Source organism: Ornithorhynchus anatinus, chromosome 2, assembly GCF_004115215.2.
Source record: "Ornithorhynchus anatinus isolate Pmale09 chromosome 2, mOrnAna1.pri.v4, whole genome shotgun sequence".
Taxonomy (NCBI): domain Eukaryota; kingdom Metazoa; phylum Chordata; class Mammalia; order Monotremata; family Ornithorhynchidae; genus Ornithorhynchus; species Ornithorhynchus anatinus.
In genome coordinates this window covers 30,501,707-30,528,581 of record NC_041729.1, presented here as the reverse complement: position 1 = coordinate 30,528,581, position 26,875 = coordinate 30,501,707, and the positions used below count along the sequence as shown (strand labels likewise).

The 26,875-nt window shown below is 44.5% G+C and overlaps 1 protein-coding gene across 1 annotated transcript in view; it reads left to right on the top strand.

Annotated features, from left to right (window-relative positions):
• The first annotated feature begins 363 nt into the window (after window positions 1-363).
• The window catches only part of USP31 (ubiquitin specific peptidase 31), a 70,516-nt gene continuing 44,004 nt past the window's right edge, over window positions 364-26,875 (top strand). The window contains exon 1 of the mRNA XM_029058238.1: window positions 364-1,059. Coding sequence (XP_028914071.1) covers window positions 364-1,059 — 696 coding nt within the window. The remainder of the gene's footprint in view (window positions 1,060-26,875) is intronic.

The window sequence follows — 26,875 nt, the reverse complement described above, 5'->3', positions numbered from 1 at the left end:
GGAGCTCAGTCTGGGAAGGCCTCTTGGCGGAGGTGAGCTGTCGGTAGGGTCGGGAAGAGGGGAAGAGAATGAGTTTGGCGGAGGTGAGTTAGGTGCCAAGCGCAAGGCGTCGCAGAGGGCCGCGGGCGACGAGGCCCCGTCCCCCGCGCTGATCTCCTTCCCCTCTGGGCGCCCCCTGCCGGCTTCTAGCGGGGGAGCGGGAGGCCCGTGCCCACAGTCAAGATGGCCGCCCGCCGAGCTTCAGCGTGCCCGGGAGGGGGCGTCACGTGACGGGCGGCCCCGGGTCGCGCGCCCGCCTGCAGGGGGTCGCCGCCCTCCGAGGCGCGGGAAGGGGAGGGCGATGCGCGCCGGACGCCCGGGGCCATGTCCAAGGTAACGGGGGCCGGGAGCCCCGCGCCGGGGGCGGCGGCGGCGGCGTCCGGGGCGGCGGCGTCCGGGGCGGCGGCGTCCGGGGCGGCGGCGGTCGGCAAGGAGAAGCGCTCTCTGAGCAAGCGCCTGTTCCGGAGCGGTCGAGCCGCCGGCTCCCCGGCCTCGCCGTCCGCCCGGCCGGTGGGCGGCTTCATGAGCCGGGTGCTGAAGACGCTGTCCACGCTGTCCCACTACGGCACCGAGAGCTCGCCCCTGGCCGAGCGGGGCCGGACCCCGGCCTTCGGAGGCTGCTTCCCGGCCGCGGCCCCGCCCCGGGCCTCCCCGCAGCAGCAGCAGCCGCCGCCGCCGCCGCCGCCGCCGCCGCAGCCCCCGGTGTCCCCGGCCGCGCCCCCGCAGCCCCCCGCCGCCTCGGACCCCGTGCCCGGCGTGGCGGGGCTGAAAAACCACGGCAACACCTGCTTCATGAACGCCACCCTGCAGTGTCTCAGCAACACCGAGCTCTTCGCCGAGTACCTGGCGCTGGAGCAGTACCGGGGGGACGGCCGGGGCACCCCCCCGCCGCCCCCCGCCCAGCCCAACGGGCTGCCCGGCAACCCGCAGCCCAAGGGCGAGGTCACCGAGCAGCTGGCGCAACTCGTGCGGGCGCTGTGGACCCTGGAGTACACCCCCCAGCACAGCAGGGACTTCAAGGTCAGCAGACACCCCCGGCTCGCCGCCCCTTCCTCCGCCCACCCGGGGTCGGGGCGACGGCGGCGGGGGCACTTTGGAGCTGGGGAGGGGGGACTGGTGCCGGTGCACTTGGGAGCTGGGGGGTCACTGGTGCTGCTGCAGCCCAGGCTGGGGGGGTGTAGCTGGTCCCGGTGCAGCCCGGAGCCGAGGGGGTCACTGGTGCTGGCCCAGGCCAGAGCTGGGGGGTAACTGGTGCTGCTGCAGCCCAGAGCTGAGGGGTAACTGGTGCCGGTGCAAGCCAGAGCTGGGGGGGGGGGGTAACTGGTGCTGGCCGAGCCCACGTTTGGGGGTGTAGCTGGGCCCGGGGCAGCCCGGAGCTGGGGTTTACTGGTGCCGGTGCAGCCCGGGGCTGTGGGGTTACTGGTATTGGCCCAGTCCACAACTGGGGGGGTAACTGGTCCCGGGGCAGCCCGGAGCTGGGGTTTACTGGTGCCGGTGCAGCCCAGGGCTGTGGGGTTACTGGTATTGGCCCAGTCCACAACTGGGGGGGTAACCGGTGCCGGTGCAGCTCGGAGCTGGGGGTAACTGGTGCCGGTGCAGCCCGGAGCTGGGGGGTAACGGGCGCCGGGGCAGCCCGCAACTGGGGGGGTAACGGGTGCCGGTACAGCCCGCAACTGGGGGGTAACTGGTGCTGGTGCAACCTGGAGCTGGGGGGGTAACTGGCGCCGGCCCAGCCGGGAGAGAGCCTGTCCCCGGGAGCCCCGCACGGGGCTTAATTTCAGGGTTGTGGCAGGCTCCGGGGATGTTGCGGCCTCCGCCCCCTCCCGCCCTTTCCCCCAAAGGTGCGGACCCTGCGCGGTTCCAGGGGCTCGGCCGCCCCCCCGCTGGGTCCGGCCTGGTTTGCTTCTTGGCCGCCGGCCTCCTGGCCAGCGAGCGTCCGCTCCCCTCGCCGACGCCTCCACCTCTTTACAAGTCAAAGTCAGGAAGCCCGTCATTACCTTGTGCCAAACATAGAGATGTGCCTTTTCCCCAGGAGGGACCTTCTGCCTTCTTTTTAAAGCCGAGACCGTTCCCTCCTTACGATTCCCGTTTGACTCCACTTGGGGAAGATAGCTGAGTGCGTTTTGACTGCAGTGATTCTTTGGAGTTGGGTTTTTAAAAACACACGCCTTCCACCTGTTCTCTGGGCAGGACGGGTGTGACTCGTTGAAACTGAACGAGCTACCGATGAAAGGGGGAAACAGAGAAGCTCAGTAGAAGGGTTTACCCGGTTACCGAAAGTATCCTTTGTGAAGATGAATGCAGACCTCCACGATAGACCGCGGTGGATCTCGAGCATCCCTTTTTTTCCGATTCTGACTTCTTCCCATGTATTTCCGTTAGTTAAACGGGGAACCAGAGTAGTAGTTCCAGAAAAACAAAACTTTTTTTATAGTCGTCTTGTACCCTGGCAGTGATGGTTCTTATAGACCACCAGTTCTTGAGTAAATGTGACATCTGTAAGACTTCATTGACTAGTCGGCTTCGTTGCTTCTGGCGTAAGGGTAAATACCAGTAAAAGTAGCATTTGGCCGGAAATGTAGTAGTCCACCTCTTGGGAGTACCTTTAATACAAGGGATACTAAATTTAACTTTTATACTTCGGCAGTCTCGGAAGCGGTATATAAAGCCCTTCCGTTGTCTCTGTCTCCTCAGAAATATTGGATGGTCCTGTGTACCAGAGAGCGGCCGTACCTTTAACGCCAGTTTCCCTGTTGAGTTTTCTTATAAAATTTGCCACGAAAGGTAACACTGATTGGAATGCCAGAGGTTTGGCCTGGTCGATCAACCCCATTATGGTTTTAATGGGGAATTAAAGAGTTCCTAAAACTCTTTCCCCCCCCCCCCCACATTCTGGGCCTCTTCAGTGAATCATTATTTAATAACTTGGCTTGCTTCTTTTAATGAACTTAGAGCTCATTTATTCTCATCATTTCAGACCACATTTTCCCCTTTTCCTAATGCCCAAGGAAGCTGTGGGCTAGAACTGCGGTGTTCTTCCCACCCTTACCTGCCTAAGTGTACCTAAAGACAAGATCACTAACAACGAGGCCTTGGAATGTCGTGAGCTCATCAGGATTGAAGCAGTAACGTAGCTTTCAGGGGTGGGACATGTGAGGAGAATGGAAGACAGGAGGATATCCCATGCAGTTGCGGTATTGTGAATTGAAAGGGCACTAGCAAGCTGGGAGGGCAAGAATAAATGATTCAAAGACATAAAGAAGTACAGTCTCAAATGAAGGTGTACAGGAGAAGTTCCTTAAGGGCAGGGTTCTTGTCGATTTATGTTTATACACTTCCACATACCCAGGTAACGGGTTCTGCACACAGTAAGCATTCAGTACTGTTAAGACACCACAGCAGCAGAAAAACCAGCCAGGCAAACAGCAGTCAGAAGAAAGGTTGCTTTTCTGGGCGAAGGTTTCCCAACTTTGGAAGAGTATCTCTAGAGGAAGTCTCCTGCCTTCCCTCAAAATCCATCCCCGGCACCAGTGCATGCGACCCCATTCCTTTGCATCTCATCAAAACACTTGCCCCCTCCCTAACTGCCACCTTCAGCTGTTCACTCTCCAATGGCTTCTTCCCCACTGCTTTCAAACGTGACCTTAACTCCCCTCTCCTAAAAAAATACCCTTCCTTGACCCCATGGCTCCCTCCAAACTCCTTGAGCGAGCCATCTACACCTGCTGTCTCAAGTTCCTCTCCTCCACTTCTCTCCTTGACCCGCTCCATTCTGGCTTCCATCCCCTTCACTTTACAGAAACGACCCTCTCAAAGGTCACCATTGATCTCCTTCTTGCCAAATCCAGTGGTCTCTACTCCATCCTAATCCTCCTCGACCTCTCAGCTGCCTTTGACACTGTCGACCACTCCCTTCTCTTGGAAATATTATCTAGCCTCGGCTTCACTGACACTGTCCGCCCCAGTTCTCCTCCTATCTCTCTGGCTGCTCATTTCAGTCTCTTTTGTGGGCTCCTCCTCTGCCTCCCGTCCCCTTATTGTGGGGGTCCCTCAAGGTACATCCCCTTCTTTTCTCCATCTGCACCCACTCCCTTGGAAAACTCATTTGCTCACCCATCTTCAACTGCCACCTCTATGCTGATGACTCCCAAATCTACATCTCCAGCCCTAATCTCTCACCCTCTCTGCAGTCTCGCAATTCCTCTTGCCTTCAAGGCATCTCTTTTTGGTTGTCCTCTTTTTAATATGGCTAAAACTGAACTTCTCTTCCTCCTGTCCTCCTGGTCGCTTCTCCATCACTGTTGACAGCACCACCATTCTTTCTGTCTTACAAGCCTGTAACCTTGGCTTTATCCTTGACTCTCTCAGGCAACCCACATAGTCAAGCCATCATTCAATCCCGTCAGTTCTACCCTCAAAACATCGCTAAAATCCTTCCCTTCCTCTCCATCCAAACTGCTACCACGTTAATGCAGAGCACTTATCCTATCCCACCTTGATTACCGTATGAGCCTCCTTGCTGTCTTCCCTGCCTCCTGTCTCTCCCCATTCCGATCCATCCTGCACTCTGCTGCCCGGATCATTTTCCCTCAAAAACATTCAGACCGTGTTTCTCCACTCCTCAAGAAACTCCAGGGGTGACCTATCCACCTCCTCATCACATAAAAACTCTTCACCATTGGCTTTAAGGCACTCAGTCACCTTGCCCCCTCTTACTTCACCTTGCTACTCTCCTACTACAACCCAGCTCGCACAAGTCGTTCCTCTAATGCTAATCTCACTGTTGCTCGATCTCGTCTCTTTCGCCAATGACCCCTCACCCATGCCCTCCCTCCTCATATCAGACAGATAATTTCTCTCTCCTGTTTCAAGGTCCGATGGAAGGCACATCTCCTTCAAGAAGCCCCCCCTTCTCCTCTTCTCTCACTCCCTTCTGTGTCATCCTGACTTGCTCTCTCCATTCATCCTCCCTCCCATCCCCTCAGCGCACTTGTATAAATCTGTTATTCATTTATGTATATTAATGTCTGTGTTCCCCTCTAGACTGTGAGCTCATTGCGGACGGGGAATATGTCTTTTTGTTTTTGTAGTGTACTCTCCTAAGCATTTAATACAGTGCTTTGCGCACAGTAAGCGCTAAATAAATACGACTGAATGAATGCCAAGCAGTAGCCTTGAAAATCGAGAGGTCCTCTATGGGACAAACATAACAGGGTAGATCTTCTAGCTTAAGGTATTTGTGTGTTAAAGTATGCTGCCTTAGCTTTGGAGTGACACTTTTTATTTTTGAGAGGAAAAGGAGGAAAGATGTGTGGAGATGATTTCCCATTGTGATGCTTGGCAATGTCATCTTTGAACCACAGAAACATACTATTACTGTTTGTTACCGTGTAAGTGCAACAGAGGAAACTACATTTTAATGTTGCCTGTTAATTGAAACAGCTGAATTACATGTTGGGACTTGCAACTTTTTTCCTTGAGAAAATGTCTCCGTTTTGAGAGGTTTACAGCTGTCATCGGCTTTGCTTATAGAGGCAAATTTTACTCTTGGATTTTTTGTGGACATTCCACTTTGCTTTTTGTTGTTCTTCCCTTTCCGTCAGTTTCTCCATTTGTCTTGGAATAAAACCCACTTGCTTTCAGCTGGATCTGCTTAGTTTCAGCTCTGCGTGTGTACTACTTTGGTTTTTTTAACACTTACAGTGTACATCTACCTGTTACCTTGGCATGGTTTGCCTTAGTTTTTATACCTATATACTCTTTGAGCCTGTGTTTAAATCTGCAAAAAGCAGTTAGATCATATATTATCGTAGATCTTTCTGTGGTTGCTGTTTAGTATGTATAGAAGTTTGATGACTTAACTGTGTTGTTTAAAACTCCTATTTTGAAGTTATTTAAACATGGCACATATAGTTATTTCAAGTACCCTCTCCCCCAATGATAAATTAATGGGGAGGGCTGATGAAAGTGAAATCTCCTTTATGTAATTTTTAATTGCAACAGCTCTTGCATGAACAGAAACATGTTTCCTTGTAGAAAGAGGGAGAATATTGAATACTATGGGCAAAGTGACTTAATGTTTTCGCAACTTTTCTGTGCCTCAGTTTCCTCCACTGTAAAATGAGGGTTAAATACCTGTCCTCTCTCCTAATTAGACTATGAGCCCCATGCAGGACAGGGACTTTGTCCAACCTGATCAATTTGTATCTTTCCCAGCACTTAGAATGGTGTTTGACACATATCAAATGCTTAACAAAATACCATAATGATGGTAAGATTAACCATGGTGTTAGAATTCTGTGGAATAATCCAGTTGCCCTCATGGGTTAACTCTTTTTCTAAAATACCACTTGAAATCAGTACATCATTTGCAAATTGATAGGTATACTTTTAAATTATATATAACATTTTGCATACATGGGAAGATGGGAAAATGCAAAATTTGATGAAACAAGTTTTTCTGCCTTATTTGCTTGGGCTATGACTTCTGATTCTCACAGAATTGGAGACTTTTCAGAGTTTGTTGGTAGAAGATTGAACTTTGTCTAGAAAAGCCTTGTGAATATTTAATAATTGTGGTATTTCATGAACACTTTACCTATTGAGTCAAGTATTGTGTTAAACACTGGGGTAGATATAGTGCGATCAAATCAGTCACACAATCCTGGTCGCACATGGGACTCACTGCCTAAGGGATAGGGAAAATAGGAATTGAATCTCCATTTTTCACACGAGGAAGCCGAGGCACAGAGAAGTGAAGTGACATCCCGCAGCAGGCAAATGGCGGAGATGGGATTAAAATCCAGATCTGACTCCCAGGCCCATGCTCTTTAAATCCAGTGTGTGTTTTTCTATTTTTTTTTTTTAAAAGGCCTTTTTTCATTTTTTAAGTCATTGCTGTATGGGAACCAAATTGGCTGAAAGTTTGGCTTTTGATGAAGCATGAGGACTAATCCCTTTCTTTAAAGGGAACATTCCATTTTCATGCAGTTTTTAAAAATTTACCCATAGTCTTTCCCTTGTCCCATTTCCAGCAAAGTCCTGAGGTGAAAGTAACATTTTTCTGTATTGCCTATGCACAAGTTTTAAAAGTTTCTTCATTGTTTGTGAACACATTCTGTAAAGCTGTGAAGTAACTCTTTAGCCTTATAGATCCAGTCTCCAACAGATCTTACACTAAACTATGACACATATGTGTGTGTTTGTGAAACATAGCTATCCTTATTCAAAGATGACATTGACAGCTGGAGGGCCCTGGTCTTGCATATGGTTGTGACCCGAAAAGACTTTGCATTTGGCAACCCATTTGCCCCTGTGTTCACGTGAAGTTTGTCCTTTGCTATACTAGTTAGTCACTTCCAGGGCTTGTCACTGATTTTGAGTCTGCCCCTTGGCTATCCAAATTTTTCCTGTAGTCTATTCATGAAAGGTGACCTTTTTCAGTTTGCTAACTGCCCAGCTTTCCCTTTCCACTGTAATTTCTTCCCAAAAGATCTGCTCTCAAACTGCAGAGTTTCAGATAGTGCTTTACTAAGTTTTTAAAGCATTTGTTTTGCCCATCTTGCCTGCAAATATTCAGCTCATTAAACAGCAACAGCTTTTGTATCGTGCCACCATACTTCTACTCACACATCCTTCCCAGTTGTAACGTGGTGCTCTGCCTCGGGACCGGTGAAATGATCGTGTTCCCATTACTTCATTTTGGGTTGATTCCCCATCTTGCTTTTGGGGTGAGTATGGGCCATAGACCACACTGAAAAAGTTGTTGGAGAAATTGGAGATATCTTTGGTCTCATAAGCGTGTGATCGGAAGCAATGAGTTCTGGAGCCAAGTCAGTTTTCTTAGCACTGAAGCTCTGCTCACCGCAGCAAAGCTAAGGCCCGGTGGTTCTCGGGAAGAGAATGGATGAAAACAAGATGCCTAAGTAACTGCTGTATGATACATTGAAATTGGAAAAGTGAAAATGAGAGAAGGCCAGAGGAAATGATTTAAGGATACAGTAAAACAAAGCCTCCAGCCATGCTGCCTCTCAGGTGAAACCTGGAGTCGGTTACTCTATAACCCAACGTGATGCATGGCAACTGGGGAAGGAGTGACTGTGCTGGAGCCAGGTGCCCCTAAGGATTAAGGAGCCTGGAGGCAAAGGTGAAGACAGTGCCAAGTACTTGCAGCTAACCAATAATATTAATAATAATGTTGGTATTTGTTACTATGTGCAGAACACTGTTCTAAGCACTGGGGGGAGATACAGGGTGATCAGGTTGTCCCACGTGAGGCTCACAGACTTAATGGCCATTTTACAGATGAGGTCACTGAGGCACAGAGAAGTTGTGACTTGCCCACAATCACACAGCTGACAACTGATGGGGCAGGAATTCGAACCCATAACCTCTGGCTCCCAAGCCCGGGCTCTTTCCACTGAGCCACGCTGCTTCTCTAAGCCAAGCACTTAATACTCTGCTCTGCCCATAGTAAGCGCTCAGAAAATACTATTTACTAAGTACTGCACGTGTATCCAAATATGTGTCTGCAGGTATATGTGTCTTGCATTGGCCTCTTTGCTTACGCATGTACTGTGGGTAAATTTTACCATCAGTTACTTTATGAATTCAGTAAGCAACTGTCTCTCACTATAATCACACACTCCCACTTGATGTCCGATTGTCACCAGATTATCAGTCTTAAAGGACTCATGGCCTTCTCGACTCTGTTTTCTATTTCTGTAAGTGCATCTAGGTGGCAGATTTTGTGTCCGCATAACAATAATAATAATAATAATGATGATGGTATTTGTTAAGCACTTACTATGTGCAAAGCATTGTTCTAAGCACTGGGGTAGATACAGGGTAATCACGTTGTCCCATGTGAGGCTCACAGCCATAATCCCTATTTTACAGATGAGGGAACTGAGGCACAGAGAAGTTAAGTAATAATAATGTTGGTATTTGTTAAGCGCTTACTATGTGCCGAGTACTGTTCTAAGCGCTGGGGTAGACACAGGGGAATCAGGTTGTCCCACGTGGGGCTCACAGTCTTAATCCCCATTTTACAGATGAGGGAACTGAGGCACCGAGAAGTTAAGTGACTTGCCCAAAGTCACACAGCTGGCAATTGGCAGAGCTGGGGTTCGAACCCATGACCTCTGACTCCAAAGCCCATGCTCTTTCCAGTGAGCCACGCTGCTTCTCTAAGTTACTTGCCCAGAGTCACACAGCTGACAAGTGGCTGAGTCAGGATTTGAACCCATAACCTATGACTCCCAAGCCCGTGCTCTTTCCTCTGAGCCATGCTGCGTATAGCTCTATTGTTGAAGAACATCTTTGGCTTTGTCTTATTTTCCAGGTTTCGGATAGTATGTAACTTTAGTTTTCAGGTTTATTGTCAGTCCTTATCTCCGTATTGGTTCTTGGGGTGTTTTATGATCAGGCATGTACACTTGTGTATATATATTTTCAGACCTCAGCTATTAGCACGGAGCCATTTCTGGATGTCAGTTTCAAAGACTTTGAATTAGTTTTCATAAGTGTTGATTTTTTTTTTTAATGGTATTAAGTGCTTACTACCTGCCAGACATTTAACTGAGCACTGGGGTCGTTACGAGCTAATCAATTTGGACATGGTCCATGTCCCAATAGTCTTAATTCCCATTTTACAGATGAGGTAAATGAGGTAGCTGAGAAGTGAAATGACTTGCCCAAGGTCACAGAGCAGACAGGTTGCAAAGCTGGGATTAGAACCCAGGTCCTTCTGATTCCCAGGCCCGTGCTCTATCCACTAGGCCATGCTGCTTCTCCAGCAAGAATTAGAAGAACATTCCAACTTGTATGTTCCTTGTCTGATCCTCAATCATGGCAGCACGGAATACGGTAAATAAGACTGGGTCTAGCAATGATTAAGATTTACAGCGTCAACTCTTGAGAGTTTTGCTGAGCACTAATGTTTCTGAATTATGTTGTTATATTCTGTCTTAAGCATTTAAAGACATATTAGAGTATAATTATTGTCCTCTGACCACAGGTCACTAATACATATGCTTTCATTTGAAACTAGTTATTTCACTGTGTATTTTAAAAGGTGCCTAATGGGGAGGATTGGAGACTTATTTTATCACAGTCAATCGTACTGAGCGCTTACTTTGTGCAGAGCACTATACTATATAGAGCGGTTGGGGGAGTACAGTATAACACATTTCCTGCCCACAATGAGCTTTCAGTTGCTCAAAGCTACTTCTGTTTTCTATCAGTTGTATTTTTTGAATGCTTACTGTATGCAGGCACTATACTAAGCACTTGGGGAAAGTACACTAGAGTAGGTAGACACAATCCGTGTCCACAGAGGGCTTGCAGTCTTGTTAAAGTGTTTTGACTTGATCAGAGGGGCGGTTTTCCAAATATTATTACTGAGCTGAAGCAGTGCAGTCTTTTGGATGGGGCAGAAGATTGAGATAGAGGAAGTGTGAATTTTTATCCCCAATTTTGCCAATCAACACTCTAGTTGAAATTTCTAGCAGTGCCTTCCAGGGATTTTTTTTTTAATGAGCACTTTCTAAACATGAGCAGGCAGTAGACACTTCTTCCCATTCCCTGCTGCCATAAAGTAATGGGATTAGCAGTACTCAGATTAAATTGAGCCTTCTGTGCTGTGAGCACTGATTAGTGTTGTAGCATGCCCAGGTATATCAAAATCAATCACTGGCATGTATTGAGTGCTTACTATATGCAGTGGTCTGTACTAAGCACTTGGGAGAGTACAGAAAAGATTGTGGCAGACTCAAAATCAGTGACAAGCCCTGGAAGTGACAAATACTTTAGTATAGCAGAGGACAAGCTTCATGTGAACACAGGGGCAAATGGGTCAATGTCAGTGTCATCTTTGAATAAGGATAGCTATGTTACACACACACACACACACACACACACACACACACACACGTCATAGTTTAGTGTAAGATCTGTTGGAGACAGGATCTATAAGGCTAAATATGGAAATTCTTTGGCATGTTGGAAGCTTTCTAAGTCATGTTGATTATAGATTGGCTGGTTTCTCCAGGTCATAGGTTTCCATTTTTATTTTTGAGCCTTCTTTAGTATCAGTTGGGCTAGGAATGTGCCAGCTGATTGTGTTGTAGTAATTGCTTAATAAATACCACTGATTGGTACTACTAAGACTAAAGTAGTCACAGTATATCTAACAGAGTGAAATATTATGAGAACTAATCCTCACAACTAAGCTCATTCCAGGGCTCTGTTAAGGCTCCTTGAATTTCCAGCTCAAGTTCTGAAGACCCCCAAACTGTGGCTTTCTGGCCCAGTTTTCCTCTGAGGTCCACTTTCCAAAAATGGAGAGTTTGCACCACCTGGAACTAAACACAGAGAACTGCATTGTTAAGGGACCATAGTTAAAAATGATGTAAAATAAATTAAAACCTTGTATTTTTATTTTAATTTTACTTTTTTTATACATGAATATCCATCATGCTTGGGTGAGGTGACCTGGGGATTTTGAGGTGATTCGGCGGGACTTTTTAAAGGTATCTTGGCTGACTCTGGTCATAATTTGGTATCTCTTCCGTGGTCCCCAAGGTGTGGGGAGGGGAAGGAGAAGGCTGAGCTGCTATCCCCCACCCTGCTGGGGTTGGGGTGTGCCTAGTGAGGGATGAAGAGGAAGGGGCTGTGGGGATTCCGGTGGCTGCTGCTGCTGCTGCTTTCTGTGATCCTGTTTCTGCCGTTGGTGGTGGGCCAGGAAGGGCAAGGGTGAAGAAATGGAAGGGGCAGCATGGCAGTCTCCCCAGCTGAGCTCTCCTGCCAATCCTGCCATTGCCAACCCGACTCCCACTCTGGATCTGTGGCCCTGGGAGAAGGGGACTTTGGGGAAGACCAGTGACAGTAGGGTGGCAGTGAGCAGGCGGCTGCAAGGGGGAGAATAGGAAAGCCTTAAGGACCGAAGAGGGGGACAGTGTTAGGACTTAACGAACCCAGTGTTATAAGCCAAAGCTGAGGTCATAAACTTGAGCCTGGCTGCAAATTTTGAGATCTCAGAAGTAACGTTTGCCATTTTTGCCATAACTTATGTTGTCTTTTGTTGGGGTCTTGCTTTAATGTGAAGATTTGATAAAGTGCACACTACCAAATCCTAAAAGTTGGGGCCTTTTAAAAAAGTTTGAGTTGGTTGAGTTTTTATCTGAAATGTACCCTATAAAATTGCCTTCATTTGTCCCAATCACCTAAGAATAAACTTTACAAATAGTTTATTCACCGATTTAGGGACATTCACAACTTTCTCTTAAAAGAAAACTGCATTGTGTGCAATCTAATTTTTCTTAACCCCATTTTTAAACAGGTTTCTAAACATTGAAACATTTTGAGATATATAATCGAGAGTACTACTTGGCCACTTTTTGAGAGGGTAATAATAGGGAGAAAGCCGCACTCACATATTTAGCTCCTTGAGGTCAGGGATGACATCTTCTAACTTGATTTTATTGTACTTTCCCAAGCACTTATGACAGTGCTCTACCTAGAGTAAGTGCTCAATAAATATCACTGATTTGTCAGAATTTAGATCCAATTTGTATAGTTTGTGAAGGCCCAGGTGTTGTGTTCATTGGGCAAACTATTAAACTATTAAATAGTATAATGTACTATTCTTACCTTTTGGCATAATAAATCACTTAAAACAAGTTGCAGTTTATTTTTTTTAATGAGACTGAAAACTCATTGTGGGCAGCATATGTGTCTGTTGTTGTAGCTTGCTTTCCCAGCCCTTAGTATAGTGCTCCGGACACAGTAAATGCTCAGTTAATACAACTGACTGATTAAGCACTTACTATGTGTCCAGCACTGCTTTAAACACTGAGGTAGGTAAAAGTTAATCAAATTGGATACAGTTCCTGTCCGCATTGGGCTCACAGTCTAAGTAGAAGGGAGAACAGATATTGAATCCCCATTTTGCAGTTGAGGAAAGGGAGGAACAGAAGTTAAGTGACTCGTCCAGGTTATGGAGCAGGTAAGTGGCAGGACTGGCTTTAGAACCAAGGCCCTCTTGCTCCCGAGCCCATGCTTTATCACTAGGCCTCGCTGCTCTGCCACTTGTCGGCTGTGTGACTGTGGGCAAGTCACTTAACTTCTCTGTGCCTCAGTTCCCTCATCTGTAAAATGGGGATTAAGACTGTGAGCCCCACGTGGGACAACCTGATTCCCCTATGTCTACCCCAGCGCTTAGAACAGTGCTCGGCACATAGTAAGCGCTTAACAAATACCAACATTATTATTATTATTGCTTCCCATGCTGTTATGGACTATATTCAAAATATCCATTGTATAAATATATATTCTATTTAAGGATAAAAATTTGCCAATAGTGAAATCTGGTTTGGCAAATCAGGAATGGTCGGGGAAAAAGCTATGGCAAAATGTACCAAGTAGTTGCCAGTGTAAACCCTGCCAAGAGTGATCATTTTGAGCTAGGATGGCCAGAATACTATATTCTCATTCTTCTACTTCAGTCTGAAACCGACATGAATTTAGGCCAAATAAATTTACTGCAAAAATTGCCCAAGTTTGCTTACTTTCTCAGGAACTTACACATCTTCAAAATTTCAATTTTAAGAATTTATTTTGATGCAGGAGTTTTAATTTAGCTCTGGGGTAGCATTTCTTCAGAGGACTAGGAAAAGTCCTTAGTTCTCTGAGATATCTCTCTGCCACTCCTTTCTGCCAATGGCAGATGTAGTCTGATAACTATGTAACGAATGATCCTCCCATCTGTGAAGGGAGATGAGAAAATGCTGAGATGATTTCCCAGAACTTTGTATTAACTAAAATGGCACTCCCATTTTCTGGTAGAATAGTGGCGCCACTTCACAGTGTCATTTTAAACTTGGCAATGCTCATCTTAAGGCAGGTGGCTGTTAGTATGCCTTATGTAAGGTGGGGAAGTGAGTTTGTTAGAAATTTCCCACTAGGTCGAATGTTACTGATAGGGGAAGAAATCTCCTGATATCATCTTCATTCCTTCCTCCTTATCAAATTCACTACAACCCCTTTGGTGGAGGTTTTTTAGGGAGGAAGTGGTCCTGAGATTTGAATTTGTAATAGAGAATCTATTCCTCCAGACCTTCAGTCATTTCATAACTCCTAGGGAATAGAGGGGTGGGGAAGGAATAAGTAAACTGTCACCCCCATTTTGCAGTCTCTGCTATAGGACATGTGACCATTTTTCTACTCTGGGGGCTTCATTTATTGCTTCTATGGGGCTGAAGGTCACCCACCTGTGAACTTCAAATCATTTTCTGCATCTTCTCTTGTGTAGCCTGAAGAAACATCACTGATCTTGTCACTTGGGAGAAGGTTCTCTTCTAGAGCCGACCCTAACTTCTCATATAAGCTGGTATGTTCTTCCATTTCCCATCTTGGGAGCCCATGTCAGCAACTTGTCCATGGAAAAATGCAGCCTGTTCCCAAGGCAAAAATGGTGCCTCAGGATTTGAGGTTCAGCGGAAATATGAGGGAGTGTAGTATTGGATAATTCTTCTACTTCTTCTACCTTAGACTGTGAGTCCCATGTTTGAGAGGGACTGTGTCCAGCCTGATTATCTTGTATCTACTCTAAGTCTTAGTAGTAGAGTGCTTGGCACATAGTGCTTAAATTCCAGCCCTCCCTCATCCCTCACCCACAATGATCTGGCCACCTAATTCATTAGGAAAATTAACACTATCGGGTCTGAGCTCCCCAAAATCACCCCTCCCCCCCCTCCATCCCCCCTCCTCTATTATTATTAATGACATCATCCAGGTTGATAGCATTTAGGAATACAGGAGTGGTTGCGGAAAGGGAAACCTCTCAGGTTGAATCCAGGTATTTCCATATTTGATTGTGGTGATAGTTTCTCACAGGTTTCGGGAACTGGCTTGTTTTCCAAATGGTTAATGGGTTACATTTCCCCCAAATGAAGTGTCTCCCCTCTCCCCAGGCCTCGCTTGATAAATAGTCAATCCGGGAACCTTTTTTAATTTTTATCATAGTAAAGGTCTTGGCCCCATCAGTTAGCAATTACAGTCTCTCTGTTTTAGTAGGGCTGTCTCCCGTCTATAATTCTTGATAATCCACCTTTCTGTTAAATTGGGTTTTGTTAGTAGCCTTGCTTTATTTAACTTGCAGAAGTGCTTCTCTATTTTATTAACTTGTATAATTTTGGTACTTGCTAAATGCGTACAATGTGCCAAGCTCAAGTCTGAGCACTGGGTTGGATACAAGATAATCAGGTCAGACATGGTTTTTTTTTTTTTAATATCCTCATAAATTCTAAAATCCAAATCTGAACTGCTGGGCCTCCTATCGGATAAAGAGAAAAACCAGTAACTTCATTCTTGTATAGTAGAAGGGTTTTAGAACTTTACCATCAACGAGGTCCAGTTAAACTGCCCAGACTACATTAAGGTAGACTTGAAACAGGGTTTGACTTTTTTTTCTCTTAAAGCCCAGGATTTTTAGCATATCAAATTAAGCGGCTTCCCAAATTCCTATCTTAATGAGTGACTCCTCAAGGGCAACCCATATTATACTAGAATATTTTCCCAAAGAGTCTTGCCCTCAGTACTGGCTTGCTGGTTTCTTGTGGTAAGCTTGGGTTTATTAATAAAAATAACAACCACCTTGGATATTTTTCCTGTCCTTTTCAAAGGTTGGTAAGCAGAGGCACCCGAATTTGATGAGAACTTGGGTGTAAACATTGATTTGGTAGGGATACTTGAAAAGGTAAGAACTTCTTTCTCTTTGTAGTTCTCCACAGGGCACACAAATCAATAGGAACAGTTCTCAGCAGACTCATTTAGATTGCTAAATCCCCAGTTATTGTAAAGTGCTTTTTGGGTTATTTTTCAACAGGTTATGAAATACCTGTTAACCCAATAAACACTAATTCCATGTACCAGTCCATATCAGACAAAACTTTCTGGCGAGATAAAAGGGAGCATTTTTGCCCTCAGAAAAGAGATGGAAGAACAATGTCTTCTGTGACTGTCTTAAACACCAGAGCCCCAAATTGACAATGTTTTTATTGACCAATCAAATTTATTGAGTGCTTATTGAACACTGTGTACTAAGTGCTTGAGAGAGTACAATACAATAGAGTTGGTGGACAAGTTCCCTGCGCACAATGAGCTTACAGTCTAGAGGGGAAGAGACAGACAATATAAATAATTTATAGATATGTACCCAAGTGCTGTGGGGCTGAGGATGGGATGAATACCAGATAATAATAATAATATTATTATTATCCTATTTGTTAAGCGCTTGTTGTGTGTCAGGCAGTATATTAAGCCCTGGGATGGATACAAGCAAATCGGTTGGACACAGTCCCTGACCTGCAAAGGGCTTACAGTCTTAATCCACATGTCACAGATGAGGTAACTGAGGCACAGAGAAGGGAAGTGACTTGCCCAAGGCCAAGACCAGTGGCAGAGCTGGGATTAGAACCCATGACCTTCTGACTCCCAGGCCTGTGCTCTATCCACAGATCCAAGTGCAGAGGTGATGCAGAAGGGAGAGGGAGCTGAGCAGATAATGTGTCTACCAGCTATTGTACTATCCCAATTCTTAGTACATTGCTCTGCACTCAGTAAGTGCTCAATAAATAAGATTGACCAGTTAATTGAAAAGAAGGCTTAATTGGGGAATGTTGTTGAAGACTAACGATAGAGCTTAGGGTGGGTAACTTTTAACTGGATAAAAACATAGCCCAGAAATCCACAGCCCAAAAGATTGTAATAAATGACATTTTTTTTTTACTCCCCGTTTGGGTCCAGGGGGTGCAAGAGGGGCATCTACAGGTATATTATTTCTCCTGAAACAATTCTGTTGACCAAAATCATAAGTTGGCAGCAGCTCTCCCCCTTAAATCTTGCTACATTCAGTTTGGCAGAAGATTTGATGTGGTGGAAACTGAGGAGAGGAGGCTTGGCTGACAATTATCAATTCATAACGAGAACTTGGCTCCATAGAGATAATCATGTAACATTATCCTTCATTACCCAATTTAGTGCCAGACAATATTACTTGAGAAGTGAAGGTCTTTAGCCAGAAAGGGTGAGCCTCTGCTGGCAGAGGCCATAGGTCTTCTCCATCAGGATGTTCTTGATAAAGAACCCCACCCGGCCCATCCAAACTGACAGCCCTGTAGTAACGATAAGGCAGAGTTTCAATGGCAAGCCCAGGGCTGATGCCTGGGTCAGAAAAACAAGGTCATAATTCAGTATCTGTTAAAGGAAATGACATTTCATTTTCAGAAGGCTTTTAAAAACCTTCAAAAGCATTCCCCTGGTTAGAGCAAGTAATGGTCATAGTAGAAGAACCTTGAATCAAATCTTCTGTAATACCAGGAATTTCCAGAAAAGATTGTAGGATCTTGAAGTCTGATTATTGGCCACTCTTCTCTGAGTCAGTGGCAATGTCTGTTCAGACACAGTAAAGGCAGAAGTTAGACTGCTGTCTGACAGAACTGCTCTTCTCTGAGGAGTTTCAATCCTTCTTTGATCACCAAGGTTCTTCTGAAAGCTACCATCATCTAAACTTGGGCCACTGAGAAGTTTCTAGCTCCCACCATTTGAATCACCATACTCTGGAAAGAAGTTGGCTCTCCAGATGTTTTTGCTGTTGTTTTTTTGAGCATGATCTCCCCTCATCCAGTCCATACTTCACTCTGCTGCCTGGTTTGTCTGTCTAAAAAAACATTCAGTCCATATCTCTCCACTCCTCAAGAACCTCCAGTGGTCACCCTTCCACCTTTGCATCGAACAGAAACTCCTTACCACCATATTTCAAGCACTCAATCATCTTGCCCGCTCCTACCTTACCTCACCGATTTCTTTCTAAAGCCCAGTGCGCACACTTCCCTGCTCTATTGCCAGCTTTCTCGCTGTGCCCTGATCACGTCTATCTCACTGCCAGCCCCTTTTCCACGCCCTTCCTCTGGCCTGGAACTGCCTTCCCCTCTTTACTCGCTGGACCACACTTCTTTCCACCTTCAAAGCATTATTAAAGAGGCCTTCCCTAATTAAGCCATCTTTTCCCTAGCTCCCTCTCTCTTCTGTGTTGTCTCTGCACTTGGATGTGTGACCTTTAGGCATTTGATTAATCTCCTCACAGCACTTATGGAAATAGCTATAAATGATATAAACTAGGTGTATTAATGTCTGTCTCCCCCCATGCTGTAAACTTAGTGTAGATAGGGAGCGTATCTACCCATTCTGTTTTATCAAACTCTCCCAAGCGCTTGGTATAGTGCTCTGCAAACAGTTAAGCGCTCAATAAATGCCATTGATGATCCATGATCATCTCAAGCTGGAAGTTAAAATTAGCCTCAAATTTAGTGTGGAGGATCCAGGACATCTCCAGAAATTGTATGTTGGTTGGATACCATCATTCTATTGAGTGCATACTACCGTACATAGGCATTTTTTTCTGCTTAGTTCAGGGAGGAAGTACATATTCTTCTGGACTCTGTTATGATTCTTGCTTGCAAGGGCTTCTGGAGACGGTGTTGAACTTTTGTGCCAGCAGGTACACCGCACTGTGATCTCTCTTTGAAGGACTTTCTCTGATTTTTGCATTCTGTGTCCTGTGCAAGGCATCTTTGTATTTGTGAAAATGTGCTTGCTCTAATGAAAACTGCCTTGCTAGAATTCAGGTACTGACCCCAAAGTTGTAATGAAGAGGTTCAAGTTTCCAGTAATTTGCTGAGTCCCTTTTGCCCTTTCCAAAGTGCTTAGTACATTGTGGTGTTCCCAGTAGATACCATATGTTCTATCATTCATTCATTCATTCATTCAGTTGTATTAATTAAACACTTACAGCATGCAGAGCACTGTACTAAGCGCTTAGGATGGTACAATATGACAATAAACAGACACATTCCCCACTCACATCTCAAGGTTCCTAGACTTGGAATCCTCAAAAGATATGGGGAGTATCTAAGGTTCAGTCAGCTAGGCTTTGTAAGGACAGGCTGCTCAGGTTTGGGAGAATACCAGATTGTGCACTAATCCCTAGAGCAGTGAGTCTTAGAATTAGGAGGTTTTGTGCACACATGAAAATACACATAAGCACACACATACATATACACACACATTCCCTTGGTGTCCTCAGGGGAACACATAAATTAGGATAGATAAATGAATTACAGATATGTACCTACGTGGGTGGGGATGAATAAAAGGAGCAAATTGGCAACACGGAGGAAGTTAGAGTAAAGGAAATGAGGGCTTAGGGAGGGTCTGTCGAAGATGTGCCTCCATTAAGGCTCTGAAGGTGGGGAGAGCCTGTCAGATATGAAGAGGGAGTCAGTTAACAGACACATTCGCTGCCCACAACAAGTTTAAAGTCTAGAGGGGCGTTACAAGTTAGAGACAGGACAAGGACAAGAGGTCGGTGATTCACTGTACCTTTGCCATTCTGTGCCATCTTCCAGAGGGAAGAGTCTCACACAGGAAAAAGGTTGAGTACTTAAGCACTAGAGCTTCTGGAGGAGAAAAATTTGCCCTCCTGACAGATGCAATGTGTAACTTAAAACAAACACTCTACTGAAGATCTGAAGTGCTCATCAGTTTAGCTCATCTGTGAGAAGAGTTCCAGAAGTGATCCTGGGACTTACAATAAATGGGTGGGTCTTCTTTATCCTGCAAAGTAGTATCTACAATTGATTTTAGGATCAATGAACTCTTATAACCTATTGGGGAAAGAACAACTTACCTTTTGTAAGGGGAAAACATACTTCCCCACCCTGCTGGTGTTCTTTGAAGAGGCCACTTAACATGTGGATACAGTGGAAGCAGGGAATATAATTCACTTAGGTTTTGTAAAGGCCCTTGACACAATTCCACAACAAAGACTTCTTAAAAAAACCTCCACTGGCTAGAAAAGCTAAAAGATATGAAACAGTGGGTAGGAATAAACCACTACCTTTCAGGATGGAGAAATGTGGTAGGGGCCTCCAGGGATCAATGCTAGGACTGGTTTCATATAACATTTTCATAAATGATCTGCAATAGAGGGAGAGCAGTGAAATTTTCAAATTTGCAGATGACAGCAAGCTCTTCAGAGTTGTGAATTGCCACGCATGTGGTGATAAATTGCTGGAAGACTTCATGAAGCTGAATGTACTGAAAAATGGAAATGGTTTTCAAAGTGAGCAAGGACAAGATAATGCATGTAGGGAAAAAATAAGCCAGATCACAGCTTTATAATGTTAGGTCCTGAGCTATCAGTCACAAGTCAGCAGCCTAAATGGCCAACTGAATGTTAGATGTCATTAGGAAGAGGATAAGAAACAAAATAAAAGGCTTGTTATGAGCAGGAATTGTATCTGCTAAGTGTGGTCTAATGGACAGAACATAAGCCTGGGAGTCAGGAAGACCTGATTCTGATTTCCTGCCACTTGTCAGAGTTGGTAAGTATAAAGCTCTGCACTGATCTCATTCATTCAGTCGTATTAATCGAGTGCTTACTGTGTGTGAAGTACTGTACAAAATGCTTGGGAGAGTACAGTACAACAACAGACACATTCCCTGCCCACAACAAGCTTACAGTCTAAATAGGGAGACAGACGTTAATATAAATAAATATGAGATATGTACAGAAATGCTGCTATCCCAAAGTCTCTGGACTGAGGTTCTCCCGGTGTTCCTGAAGGCAGACTCTATCAATAGTAGGAATAATATTTATTTTGCATGTGCTGAATTTATTATGCACTGTGCTAAGTGCTTGGGAGGTATCACATGGCACATTCCCTTTTCAAAGAAAATGTACATTCTAAAAATGATGATCATAATAATTAATATTAATAATGGTACCCATTAAGTAAAAAAAAAAAATGTTGGTATTTGTTAAGCGCTTACTATGTGCCGAGCACTGTTCTAAGCGCTGGGGTAGACATAGGGGAATCAGGTTGTCCCACGTGGGGCTCACAGTCTTCATCCCCATTTTACAGATGAGGGAACTGAGGCACAGAGAAGTTAAGTGACTTGCCCACAGTCACACAGCCGACAAGTGGCAGAGCTGGGATTCGAACTCATGAGCCCTGACTCCAAAGCCCACGCTCTTTCCACTGAGCCACGCTGCTTCTCCTGTACTTACTAACTGTCAAGCAGTGCTGGTATAAGATAATCAGGCTGGACACAGTCCCTGTCACCCATGGGGTACAAAGTCTAAATAGGAACGAACAGGTATTAAATCCTCATTTTATGGATGAAAAAGCTGAGGCAAAGGGAAGTGAAGGCACTTACCCAAGGTCACACAGCAGGCAAGTGGCAAGTCCCCTCACTTCCAGGTCTGTTGCTTTTTCCGTTAGGCCATACTGCCTCAAAGTCACATGCAATGGAATTGAATAAAAAAAAATGAATTTTCAGTAGAAAATGCCCATGCATAATTAAATTCGGTACCTAGGTGTCAGGTGGCTGAAGGGTTGTTAAGATTTGGGCTAGAGATAATTTGTTATAGCTTTATTGGGGGATGTGGGATTTTAGGATTTTGAAGCTTGGGAGAGTTAATAATAACAGTGGTGTTTGTTAAGTGCATACCATGTGTCAAGCACTGTTTGGAGCCCTGGAGAAGATGCAAGCAAATCATGTTTGACACAGTCCCTGTCCCACCTGGGATTCACATCTTAATCCCCATTTTCCAGATGAGGTAACTGAGGCCCGGAGAAGTGAAGTGACTTCCCCGGTCACACAGCAGACAAGTAGCGGAACCAGAATTAGAACCCAGGTCCTTCTGACTCCCAGACCTCTGCTCTATCCGCTAGGTCATGCTGCTGGATTGGAGAGGGAGGCAGTTTCTGTTCCTGGGGACATAAAATAAAATAAATGTTGGTATTTGTTAAGTGCTTAGTATGTGCAGAGCACTGTTTTAGGCACTGGGGTAGATACAGGGTAATCAGGTTGTCCCACGTGAGGCTCACAGTCATAATCCCCATTTTACAGATGAGGTAACTGAGGCACAGAGAAGTTAAGTGACTTGCCCACAGTCACACGGCTGCCAAGTGGCGGAGCTGGGATTCGAACCCATGACCTATGACTCCCAAGCCTGGGCTCTTTCCACTGAGCCATGCAGTAGGTTGGAGGTGGGAGAGATGAATGTGGGATACAGTCAGGAAATGCATGACAATCATTTGATGGAAAAAAAAATTAAGTTAAAAGAATAATTTGGTGTAATTAAATTATGATTGAGAATGAAAACTTGATTTAATGGGCTTATTCGGAAATGGAGGCATGAAGAGCACAAGCAGAGGAGTAGTATTAGGAAATTGATAGCTTGTAGTAAAAATAGCTTTTATTAAATTCCTACAAGTGCAGTACACTCTACTGAGTGCTTAGAAAGTGCAAAGCAAGCAAGTGATATATTTCCTGCACATGAGGAACTTATATTCTACTGGGGGAGACAGACATAAAACTATATATAAGAAGAATAAACAATTGAATGTACAATTGAATAAACATATCGTCAGTGATATTTGAGTGCTTACTTTGTGCAGAACACTGTACCAGTTATTTGGGCAGGGCATTGTCCTAGGCGCTTGGGAGAGTAATAATAATAATAATATCGGTATTTGTTAAGCGCTTACTATGTGCAGAGCACTGTTATAAGTGCTGGGGTAGATACAGGGTAATCAGGTTGTCCCTCGTGCGGCTCACAGTCTTAATCCCTATTTTACAGATGAGGTAACTGAAGCACAGAGAAGTTAAGTGACTTGCCCACAGTCTCACAGCTGACAATGACAGAGCCAGGATTCGAACCCAGGACCTCTGACTCCCAACCCTATGCTCTTTCCACTGAGCCACGCTGCTTCTCTGAGAGTACAGCACAACAGAGTCAGTAGGCATGATCCTTGCCCACAACGAGCTTACCATAGTGAGGGGGAAACAGGCATATATGCGTTAAGAGCTGAGGTTGGGTATAAGTTTTTAAATGCTGAAGATGGTCAATGGGTTTGTGTGACTTAGGATATGGGGAATTAATCAGGTAAAGTATGATGGAGTAGAATGGCTTGGAATTAAAATGAGAGGTCTGAGATTTAGGGAAGAAGAGAAAGCATTCTAACCTAGGGGAACAGCATAAGTTACGGGACGTTGGTGGGAGAGGCGAGAGCAAGATACAGTTAGAAGGTTTGCTTGAGAAAAATAAAGAGTGAGATGGGAGTAGTGGGTGAAAAGAGCAGATATGTAAAATGGGGTGAGTTGGTGGACATCCTTTAAGCCAGTTGTGAGGACCCTTTGCTTGATGGAAAAGGACACAGGGAGCCAGTGGAGGGGGTTGAAGAGTGTCTCTGTGTCGCCGATTGAGCGAGCTGATGAGTCTTGAAGTAAGGAGTCTTATTTGAAAAACAAACCTGTTTCTCCCTTCTTTCCCTCTCCGTTCCCCCTCTACCTCCATTTCCCTGTTTTCCTTCTCTCCTCCTTCCCATACCCTTGGAGGTGGCATATAGGTATATGAAATGCACACAATCTATCACTTACTGGACAAGTGCTTAATGAGTACTGTATTTCCTGTTGAATGTGATGTTGTGTTTTCTTCTTGATTTTTCCCAATCAATTGTGTTTTGGATTGGGGCAGAAGCCACGTTTAAAGTCAAGCAGGGAATGAGATTTATAGACCAGTCGTCTACATGGAATGAATATCAGTAGAATTCCTGTTAGTCTGAGGTCTGAGTCACGGACTGAGTCTGATAGCCTAGATCTAATATTAATTACAAATGGCGTGTTGTGTGACCTGGGGTAAATCGCTTAATCTTTATATTTTCACCATGTCTGGTTTGGTTAGTGATCCCATTGCGAATGTACAATTACTGTTTTAATTCAGCGTATGTAAAATGCTTCCTGTTTTTAGATGAAGGTACTTGACCCCAATTGCCTAGGAGTTAATGATTACAAAATGCACGACAATCATTTGATGGAAAACATATAAGTTAAAAGAATAATTTGGTATAATTAAATTATGGTTGAAAATAAAAGCTTGATTAAATGGGCTTATTTGGCAAGCCTTTAATCCCATATCTTGTTGACATTTCTTGTTACAAATTATATTTCCCCCAATTCTTCCTGAACCTAGATTTAAATAAAATTTGAAAATAATGTATTGCCTCTATGGTGAAATATGCAGACAAGCAAAAGGATTATCCAAAGGGCAGAGCAGGTTGAAAAATTTAGCTGTTATGAAAGTGTCTCAAAATATTCCACCATTCAGGCCATTAAACATTTTAAGTTTAATGTGATCCAATTTTTTTTTGTTTTGTTTCCATGTAGAATGGTAATTGAAGTCCTTTCCTGCTCCCATCTGTGCAATTGTTAGATGGAGAAAGATACTAACGGCCATCCCATCCGTTCATATAGCCTTTCCACATCTGTTTCCTATTGAAAACCCATGGAAAACAATGAGCCCATACTTTTTAACAAATCTTCAAAATAATCTAAATGAAATAGTGCACTTTAAATTTTGTAATTTCAAACTCACTCCTTTTTTCCATCTGCCTTCAAAAACTTCTTACTTTGGTACTTGGTCAGAAGCTGTTTTTTTCGTGTTTTTTTGTTTTACAAAGAATATTTTGTGTTCCTGGGCGAATCTAGGATCCCTTGTTTTTAATTTGATTGGGCCTTTTGTCTACATTTCAAAGGGATTGTTTTGTGTCCCTGATTGTAGACGCTCCCAAAGGAATTGGCTGCTCTTCACTATACATCTGTAGCTTCCTCTCTGATCGCTCTTTGCTTTGGTATTAGTGAACAATGCTCAAACAAAACAGGCATTGAACAATTCTTGGGATAGCAGATACAATATGACTGCTAGTAGAAAAGGTTGGAAATATATGATAAACCCCATAAAATCTCAGCAGCATGAAGACTTTTTGATTTTTTTTCTTCCAGTGTTTTGATCTTTTGGCATTCCCTTTTGTTCTTTATTTTTTTTATTCCTCATAATGAAAAGAGGTAGAGTGGTGTTCCAGGTCGTCTTTACTATTTCATGAGCGTTGGCTTTTTTTTAATGGTATTTAAGCATTTACTGTGTGCCAGGCTCTGTACTAAGTGCTGGGGTGGATGCAGACTAATCAGGTTGGACTGTTTCCCACATGGGCTCATAGTCATAATACCCATTTGACAGATTATCAAACTGAGGCACGGAAGTCAAATGACTTGCCAGAGATTACAGAGTAGGCAAATGGCAGATCCAGGATTATAACCCAGGTCCTCTGACTCACAGGCCTGTGCTCTTTCTACTAGTCCACGCTACTTCATAAGGTTTTCTACTATTTACCATTTCATAGATTGTGAGCCAGTCAAGGGACAGGGTCCTTGTCTAATTCCCAGGTGTATATTCTTTCCCAGTGCTTAGTACAGGGCTCTGCACACAGTAAACACCTAATAAATACTAGTAGTACTACTCTCGTGGTACGTAGGGTCAAGAGAAAAATCTAGGGGACATAAATCTCTTGCTTTGTGTAGTGGCATGTTGTACAAAGTTACTCTTGACTACTAAATCCTTTAGTTTCATTATTTTTAAAAATAGCATCCATTTCTCTTTGGGCTAATGGTAATAATAACAACTGTGGTATTTGTTCAGAGCTTACTATGTGCCAAGTACTGCAATGAGTGCTGGAGTAGATAGACTCCCTTATATGTTACCCTGACATGCTCACTTGATTCATCCACCCCAACCCCACAGCACTTAAATACATAGATGTAATTTATTTGTATTAATGTCTGTCTCCCCCTCTCGATTGTAAACTCGCTGTGGACAGGAGGTGTGTCTGCAATATTGTTTCATATATATATATATATATATATATATATATCCCAAGGTTGCACAGCAAGCAAACAAGTGGCAGAGCCGGGACTAGAACCCAGATCCTCTGACTCACAGCCCCTTGCTTTTTCCGCTAGGCCAGCCTGCTTCTTCTAACGGTATGGTATGATCCTAAATTAGGAACCTTGGGAAGAGCATTAATGGTTCCTGGCTCCAGGGAACCCTGCATGGTAGGACAGTTTGCCTTATTCTTGAGAAGCAGCGTGGCCTAGTGGAGTCAGAAGGTCATGGGTTCTAATCCTGCCTCTGCCACTTGTCTGCTGTGTGACCTTGGGCAAGTCACTTAACATCTCTGTGCCTCAGTTCCCTCATCTGTAAAAAGGGGATTAAGACTGTGAGCCCTGTGTGGGATAGAGACTCTGTCCAACCTGATTAATCTTGAATCTATCCCAGGGCTTAAAACAGTGTCTGGCACGTGGTAAGCGCTTAACAAATACCATTGTTAGCCTGTTGTTGGGTAGGGATTGTCTCTATTTGTTGCCAAATTTTACTTTCCAAACGCTGAGTTCAGTGCTGTGCACACAGTAAGTGCTCAATAAATACGATTGAATGAATGAATTAGTGATGAGCTACCCAAGGACTCACTGTATTTGGGCCACGTTTGTAGAAAGCTGAAAATTACTTGTGAAATTTCTGTAGCAACCTAATGCTCCATTGGTTTTATTATTGGAAAGATCAAGCAGGAAATTAAATTGGGGAATAGCTCTCTAAATAGGTCTATACTGAAAAATTGTATTCTTAGAACAGTGTTCAGCACACAGTAAGCACTCAGTACCATCGATTGATTAATTTCCTGCAAATAGGTTGTTTGTGAATAATGGGGGTTTCATAGGAGAGGAAAAAGTGGCCCCCGATTTCAATTTCAGATGCCGATTCCTGGACCAGTTGTTGTAATTTCGAGGACTCTCTGGAGAGTGAAAATTCCAAAAGGGAGTGCCAACCACCTTTTTAAAGAGATGTTGATTTCTGGGTTCTCCCAACCGCCCTGTC